This window comes from Bremia lactucae, linkage group LG4, assembly GCF_004359215.1.
Source record: "Bremia lactucae strain SF5 linkage group LG4, whole genome shotgun sequence".
Taxonomy (NCBI): domain Eukaryota; phylum Oomycota; class Peronosporomycetes; order Peronosporales; family Peronosporaceae; genus Bremia; species Bremia lactucae.
In genome coordinates, this window is record NC_090613.1 from 2,432,802 (window position 1) to 2,441,518 (window position 8,717).

At 47.5% G+C, this 8,717-nt stretch overlaps 2 protein-coding genes across 2 annotated transcripts; one reads left to right on the top strand and one right to left on the bottom strand.

Annotated features, from left to right (window-relative positions):
* Positions 1-2,118: 2,118 nt before the first annotated feature.
* On the top strand, positions 2,119-2,361 carry CCR75_001915 (uncharacterized protein; the record flags this gene model as incomplete). The annotated part of the gene is made up of 1 exon (XM_067960016.1): positions 2,119-2,361. One exon carries the CDS (start codon positions 2,119-2,121, stop codon positions 2,359-2,361), a length of 243 nt encoding a protein of 80 aa, XP_067816882.1.
* Positions 2,362-2,485: 124 nt separating this feature from the next.
* On the bottom strand, positions 2,486-2,779 carry CCR75_001914 (uncharacterized protein; the record flags this gene model as incomplete). Its single annotated transcript, XM_067960015.1, has 1 exon — positions 2,486-2,779. One exon carries the CDS (start codon positions 2,777-2,779, stop codon positions 2,486-2,488), a length of 294 nt encoding a protein of 97 aa, XP_067816881.1.
* Between the last annotated feature and the right edge of the window lie 5,938 nt (positions 2,780-8,717).

Below are 8,717 nucleotides of genomic sequence, written 5' to 3' on the forward strand. Positions count from 1 at the left end.
ATGACTCGGTAGCGAGGAAATTGCGCGAGTAACGCGGATCCCTCAGTATTATCTACTCCAGAAGGTCCAAGCGAGTTTTTGTAGGCGTTCATAACCCTGACGAGCCTTCGCTCGGACATCCTGAAGATCCGAGGTTAGTCGCAAGACTTGACCCTCGAGATCCTTAATGCGTCGTTTAGCAGCGCTTAGCGCCTGCGACTGAACGGACGCGGGTAAGGCAGTCGCGATTGGGTGGGCAAAATCGCTACTCCTATCGGGCGCCGCCTGCACTGATGAATGGTGCGGGTGAGAATCAACGCTTCCTTGTTGGAAGGTTGCTTGCCTACTGCTCCGTGAGGCAAAAGTATCAGATCCTCGTCCAGTAGAGGAGATATTTGAAGAGTTTCACCTCTTGTAAACCGGTCAATACCCTACGTATTGACATGACCGGCTTGGTGACTGCCTATGAAAAGGAGCACCAGCTGAGGCCTCTCCGCTAGTCTCAAAAGGACTATCAGAAGTAGCGTAGTGAGAAGAAACAGGGGGTTCAGTACCGCCCATGCTTTCTTTCACACGCAAGCGGGCGAAAATTAATTCGTTGCGACCGCTATTTCATCGTATCGGAATGCGGTGGAATGCGGCGCGTGAATTCCGCGTATTGGCCGAGCGTTTCATTTGAACGCAACACGGCAGGGATCAGGAAAATACGCTCAAGCGATTTTCCCTGACGCTTTCATGACCTAAAGCCGCCATAACATTACGTGCGTCTACAAGAGCGCGCTTTAGGAGTGACGCTCTTGGCCCGTTCAAACGAGGCCATTTAGATGGAGGGGGTATCAGTGATATGCCACCCGTAGCATAACCACGTTTTAAACGACTGGCTTGTGACACCGACTGAGCACGTTCACGTGTCGTCGGCGGAGCTTTAGGCTCAAAATCCTCTATGTCAGAACCATTATGGATAATGGGCTGAGCATAAGGCGTTGTGGTTTTACCCAACGGAGAAGCAGCTGCGCCTTTATGGGCAGCGCTCCCATTAAATGTCGCTGCGCTTTCCAGCGCTGACGACGAGACAGCATTCGTATATGTTGCTGTCTCCACGTCGTGAGCCATGAGAGAAGTTTGGATGGGCAATAAGCGCCATCATCCTTCCTCATGAGCTCGTTGTCCGCATCACTACTATGAGGTGACGGCAACGTTGTCGTCTCAATGTAGTCGACAATGAGCGACGGATCAACATCCTTACTGTTAAAGTGGGATGGATCCTCAAGCCCCGTTTACGCGACAGCAGCAGTAGCTGTCGGCGTTTCGACTAAGGCATTAGACGCTGCCGTCGTGTTAACGCGGCGCGTGCGCTTAGTGCGAGGTTGAATGGGCATCTTCGCAGACGAACCACCATCATGGCCCTTTTTTGGTGGCATCTTTGGCGCCGTGTATGTAAACTCAGGTCGCTAGAGTGATTGAGAGAACTAGCGGCACGTAAAGCTGCTCGCAGTTCCTCGTTCCTCTTTGACGAATTTAAAATGTAAATTCGTTCTTTGAGGGGGGATGGTGTAACGGGTTAAAGTTGGTCAAATATTTTACAGTCCCCCTTAAGTACACTTGGTGTACTAAAGGGGATGGTCAATTACTTAAATAAAGTAATTAGACCCATAACTCGGGTGTGTACACATTTGTGACCAACCTTGTGTATGTGATGCACATAGGTGCATTAGCATTAGGAGGGATGACGGCTAGCGTCATCCATTATGCGAGATATCTATAAAGATACGCTCGCAATGCATGTTAGTGTTATCTACAGAGATGACTTTTTTGATTGATAAAATAGGTATTTATATTTAATGCGATTAAATATAAATCAGTCTGAAAACTACTTTCTAGTTAATAAGTGAGCACGAGGGGTGGATTACCGCTCCCGTGACGACACTTTACTAGAGTACTTAGTGGGTTGGGTGAGGTCGCTGAGGCGCCCACCACAACTTCCTGGTTAAACCGCTTCCTCGCTGTGCTAGAGTGTGTGTCTAAGTAGAGCGTGGCCGCATTACGACGTGCCCGCCTACAGGCTCGCAACAAAGCTTTAGAGCTTCCCTACTATCCATTACGCTCACCCGAGCTTCTGCTCTTTCGCCCTCTGTCACGATGACATCGTCAAAGGAGACTTTAAAGGCTAGCAGTGCGGAAGCTGAGCAGCGCCAAGCTTGTGCGCTGTATCTCACGCGTGACAGTGGACTAGCTGCTACGCGAGGCCTTTGCGCCGTAGATACAGACATGAATGGCAAGGTCAATGTTATGGATATTCAGCGTGGTCTGCGAAGAGCCGGCGTTAATATCTTAATAGAAGACGTAGGGAATCTTATGAAACGCTTGGATCCTAAGAACTAGGGGCAGCTACGTACGAAGATTTCTACGCGCTACACGGTGCCATTATTGTAGAGGGATTTCGCTCGTTGACACGAAATATAAAGGCTACCTCGTCGACGTGGACTTGCAGCATGGACTGCAGACGCTAGGTATCTCCCCATTGGGCAGCTGCATCCAAAAGACGCGCATTGTGTGGAGGAAGCGGGTTGTAAGCACTCGTACCTTTTGTTACGGTCCAAGATGTCACGGCGCCTGAGCTACTTATATGGGATCCTGATGTCCATGAGCTTTCTAGAAATTGGTAAATAGCCAGTGTCGAGGTTGGTGAGGGTGGATTCTGCGTCTCGCTGCCAGTAGATAAACTCGGCAAGTTTAAAAAGGTACCTTCTTCTAAAATATTTCTTGGTGGTGCCTTCTCTGGTGTATTCGAATCTTTCATTTTGATTCATGTATTATTTTTCATAATACATTTAATTTTCGGCGATGTTTAACACAATTAATATCTGCACCAGTCTGCAGCAGAACAGTTTGCCAATGGCTACTATTGAAATGAAAAGAGTAAACACCTTTTCTTTTGCTACTGTGGGAATTGCAATGGGGCATACATTGATTGGAGAACCGTGTTGTGGTACTTTTACCTTGTGGGTAATATACACTTTTATCCTATTTTAAAATAGATAATTACTTAAATCCCATTTATTATGGGTAACAAATGTGGTCTAAACTCTTCAATCCAGTGAAAAGATCTTCTGCAGCCGTTAAGCTTGTCCTTTGCCGTCGACGATGGTATAGAGGTAATCAAAATTGCCTTAGTTTAGGAGCAATCCTTGAACAATGCCTCGCCGACAGCTTGGTATAAGCCGTCGGCCGAGAGGTCAGATGCCGAGCTGCCTCCTTGCCTGTGATCGATGTTACACTTTTCTTCAACTAAGAAAAAAGATGTACTGTTATTTCGGCGTCGCCAAATATAAATCTGGCGGCCGAAATCTAATTTTAAATAGCTAGGGTAAGGTTAAGATTTAGATAATTAAATAAAGTGCAGTTCCCTTCATGACCTTAAAGCGTCTAGTGCCTTCCTCAGGCTTGCGCATTGATCTGTGAGAAATAGGAGCCTTTCTAAGGTGCATACTCTCGGACACTTGTCGCCACTTGGTACTACGAACCCCTGAATCCCTTGAACTAGGATTTGTCAAGCTTTGATAGCCTGTAGGACTCCCTGAGTTGTTTACCCCGTTAGTCTATAGAGCTAAGACACCATTTGAGTCTATAAGTCTTCCTCTGATTCAAGGGGCGAGGTAGCTCCGCTACACCTGGTAGCACTCGTGGTCCATCTATACCTGAGTCTTTTAAGACTAAGCCTTCACTGAAATGTAAACGTTTCCAGAACTTTCACAGACGCAACGCATAGCGTATGACAAGCTCAGAACTTTATTTGGGCCTGAACATATAGAGTTCATTACGTCCCAGGGCGCCGAGGTCATGCATGCAAGGCTTGAAGCCTTCATGCGATATAAATCCTCCCTGATCGGACAGGTTCAGGATTACCTTGCAGCATATATGCCAACCCGGTACATCTCTGTACCCGATTCGAAGCCTAAGGCTCACCCTCTAGTTGTCAATGCAAAAACATTTGAGGGAAAGAGGGAGAAAGCCCTCTTTTTGGATTAAGCAGATGTAGATGTCCATTGGCCTCGCCTTGTTCTTAACAGGGAAAAGGTTGCTATGGCCATTTCCAAACTCGGAGGTAAAGCAATGGAGTGGGCACTATAGTGCAGTACGTCCATAAACGACGCTTGTCCTTCATTAAATTCGCTAAATCAGCAAATGACTTGCATCCTCACACCGCCTGATCAGGGTTCTCGCATGCGAGCACGGCTCCTAGCGACTCCGCAGGGTAAAGAAACCCTAGGAGACTTTGTCCAAAAGTTGAGAACTCTCATTAAATGTATGCATCAAGACCCGGTGCAAGAAGCAATTGATGTAACAATCTTCATGGGGATCTTAATGAGGGTGTTGTCCGGACGGAATTATTCCGGTCTTATCCTGCTACTTTCGAAGAGACAGTTGCCATAGCGCTCGCGCTATGGCAACTGTCTCTTCGAAAGTACCACGTAAGTATGCTCGCGTTACCACACCAGTTTACCGTACAAGCTTTTCGAGCACATAAGTACCGTCTAATAGAACGGAACCCCTGGACCTAAGCCTCGTTCGGGAAGGAGAAGTTGCTTTACAATCCGTGGAACAGCATAAGAACATCTGTAGATGTTATATGTGCGAAAGCACGAAACATTTACGTCCGGCCTGTCCCCTACGAAATACGCGTAAAGCTCGAAAGAGCACCAACTCCGACCTACACCAGAAATCTGGTACGGTGCGGGAAAACATCGATATCCAGTAGGTGCGGGGAGCCCTGCTGGGGAAGACCTAGGCTCTGTTGAACCCCTACGAGGTGAGAATAAACAGGACCTAGCCCCAATTAGCTCGGTGCGTAATTACTAGGGGCGTGAGTACAAGCCTGGCTTATTAGTCGCTCAAGCGACTGTGAATGGATTTGATAAGCCATGGTCAATGTTAATTGACTCAGGAGCGTCTTGCAATTATGCTCGACTTCTTTTTCTTGAGGGATGTTAACAATACGTTGAGGTGCTTAAAGCGCATGAAAGTGATACAATCACTGTTTGCTTAACGACTGGGACTCGTGTCACTGTTCCTAAATTCCCATTGAACATAGGTATAAAGTTTCTGGGCTTTGACACTATGGAACGCTGCCATGTCTTTGATTTGGATTTGAGATATGATCTCATCCTTGGTATGGCCTGGCTTGAATGCCATCAGTCATGGATCGATTGGAAGTCTTAGGCGCCACGCGCAATGTTCCTAGCAAAGTTTTGGACAGTCATGAGCCCACCTTGGCTAGGGAACAAAAGCGCTATTGGCGCGGATCATTGACTGAGTCCATCAGTGTTTAAGACATTGGAACGTCTGAGTTAATGAACTCCAATGTTGAAAACATTAATTCTGAGCCCGGCTCAGTAGAAGGAAGCGCAACGACACGTACTTCGTCGAGTGACACTCGTTGTAATAACAATTCATTGAATGCTGAAAGCATTGTTGGCCTAAGGCCAGTCGTCAGGGGTATAATATTCCTGAAATATGTGGGAGTGGCACGTCTAAGTCCACCGAGTGTGGTCGGCCGAGGTGGCACCATACTGAGTGTCAGTAGTGACACTATTGGCGGTCCCCCAGGACCTCAAGGGTGCAATATCCCTGAGATACGTGGAGTTGCACGTCTAAGTGTCCACCGAGTGTGGTCTTCCGAGGTGGCACCATACTGAGTGTTAGTAGTGACACTATTGGCGGCTCGCCCGGGCATTATGGGTCAAACTCTTCTAGTGCACGTGAAGCGACGATTAAAACGTTTGCCGGATAAGGAAGTTGGGTTACCAAACTCCTTGTCAAATGTCGAATTAGACACCATGTCTGGTATAGAACCAATACAGGCTGGTAAATTCGGAGACGTGAATGTCCCGGTCTCTAAGAGCCGTATTGTCTCTACTGCAAGACAGGGGAGACGCGAAGCGTTTATATTCTCACACAGTGATATGAGTGAGCAATTAATCACGCTTGTAAATGGCGTAACCGGTAATATTGAGGAAGGAGATAGCATTGCGGTAACCCCTTCGTTACATGCTCTTTTAGAGCTAGACGAAATGTCTATGAATGAGTGCGGCCGAGCGTTAAAGCCTGGTGACTTATCTGAGATGGGGCGACTCACGGCAAGAAGAGTAGGAACTCGAATGTGTCGAGCCGAGTTCACAAAAATGGTGTCAACCCTGTTGACGCGTGTACAGCATTGTTGAGTGCGCACTCAGCAAGTGGTAAAAATGCACTTTAACTCTTGAAGGAAGTAGCAGAACTCCAAATCACATTTTTAAGGACTCGATTCGCGCGCTCGGTTTCCCATCCGTTTCCGGATGGGCCGCGGTTGAGATCTGCATGCAGCTTTGTCCCGAGAAGCTCGAACAATGACGTTCAAAATGCGGATGTGAATGTGGAATCACGGTCCGAAACAATATTATCCGGCAAGCCGTGATGGCGAAACTCCGCGTCATGGAGTGCATGGCGGTCTCTGCCGCGGTGATCGTAGTCATCTTGCTAAGTCGGTCGACAAATACCAGGACACCCGTTCGATCTTAAATATCGGTCGCGAGCCGGAAGATAAAGTCCATCGAAACTGAACGCCAAGCTTCAGGTGCTATCGGCAATGGTCGCAGGGGAGCCTGCGATGATGGGGATGGCTCAACCCGTTGGCAGATTTCGCATGTATGAATCCAGTTGCGTACCCACTTGTACATGTGGGGCCAGAAGAAGCCGCGAGACACAACCGCGAAAGTATTTTTGCGGCCTAAGTTGCCGCTAATTGGAGCATCGTGATACTCGTAAATAATCCGAGCACGCAAATCCGAGTCGTTGGCGACGACTGTACGAGGAGCATCGAAGTCGTCGATGCTGTACAGAAGCAAGTCAACGTCTAAATTGTTTCGCTGAATGCAATTAAGCCTTTTTGATAACTTAAAAGTTCAAGTAGTGCTAGCTGTCTTAATATTAACCTTTTCTTTTACAATTTTGTAATGATCAATATTTTTATTAATATTATTTTTTTCTCTTTTTTTTACATTAACAAAATTTATAGTTTCTCTAAGTTTTGTCCAAAGCGCTTGCCGTTTCATCTTTGGAAGGCGTGGATTTGATCACGCTTGGTTCGAGACAGAGCTCCCAGTGCAACATCACTGGGAGCGCGTAGATGTGCGATAACACCCGCGTAATCAGAATCATTCTCGTAAGCAGCGACTATTTCGTCGAATAAGCACTGCTCGGGGTGACCCGAGTTAAATGTAGCGATACACACATCGCACATCTTTCTTCATCGTCATCGTCGTCAGTCACCTGGCGACTCAGCGCGGTCCGAGGATCGTAGTCGGAACGTCGTAATAGAGCATCAGCAAGGATATTGGTCTTGCCCAGTTTGTAATGCACGACGAAGTTGTACTCGGAAAAGAAGGACAGTCACCGTGCCATCCGTTGGGATAAGTGCGGAGTCTTTATTGCTGTGCGCAGCGATAGATGGTCGGTATATAAAGCAAAGGTGCGTTCCCCAAGCAGCTGAAACGGAACTTGATGAGTTTTAAGCAATGCGGTACGCATTTAAGCAAAAGCAATGCGTACCGCATTGCTTAAAACTCCATATTATGAACTGGATAGTTCTTCTCCGCTGGCTTCATCTGTCTTAAATGATAACTCACGACTCGTTCACGGTCCTCATCATCAAATTGCATGAGGGTACAACCAATTGCGAAGTCACTTGCATCGATTACCACGTGTAATGGCTTGGAGTCGTCCGGAAGGATCAACACTGGTGCTGAAGCCAGGATCTTTTTTTACTGCATCGAAGGCCGTTCGGTGCTTGGGACGCCACGACCACGTGGCGTTTTTCTTCAAAAAAGGCGACAAAGGCTGTATAGAACCGGCATAATCCTTCGTATACTTATGAGGTAATTGGCCAAGCCGAGCCACTGACGCAACTCCGTAGGATTCTCGGGCGTGGTCCAAGAACAGATTGACGACATCTTTTCTGGAATAGCTCGAACTCCCGACTTACTCACATAGCAACCGAGCACCGAAATTTCCGGTTCACAAAAGACACACTTCTTGAGATTCGCGTACAACTTGTTGTCTCGCATGACTAAAACACCTGTTAAAGTGTCGAAGGTGAACTTGGATATCGCTGAGATTGTTCTCAGCGCGACGATGGCCGAAGATGTCATCGAAGTAACTAGGAGCGAAGTCCCGGAGTGGTCTCAATACTTGAGACACCATGTGATTAAAAGTGGGGTGCATTCTTCAACCCTTGTGGTATCACTAGTAATTCCCGTAGCAGGTATGTTTGAACATCAACGAGGTGGTTACCGCGACAAAATGACGCGTTCTCGAAGCGCTGAGTCAAAGTCAGTGCTTGAAGAACGATTTGGAGACTCTACGAGGGTCTGGTAATACAGTCTACGACATTGCTTGTGAGTATGCAGATGTATTCCCGGACACGATTCCGGCTGAACTTCCTGCTGATCGTGATGTTCGGCACGAGATTGACCTCGTGCCAGTTCGAAGTATTGCGTGACACGGCAGTGGCCGTTGCCTCGAGATCAATTCGAGGCTATTGACAAATTCTTCGAAGGCCACCGCAGTGCGGGTCATGTGCGCGAGAGCACCTCGCCAAACATTCGAGTCAAACCTTCTGCGTGAAGAAGGCCACGGAAAGCTGGCGCATAGTGCTTTCGTTTAATAAGGTAAATGATGCCACTATTCCTGCACAAACAACT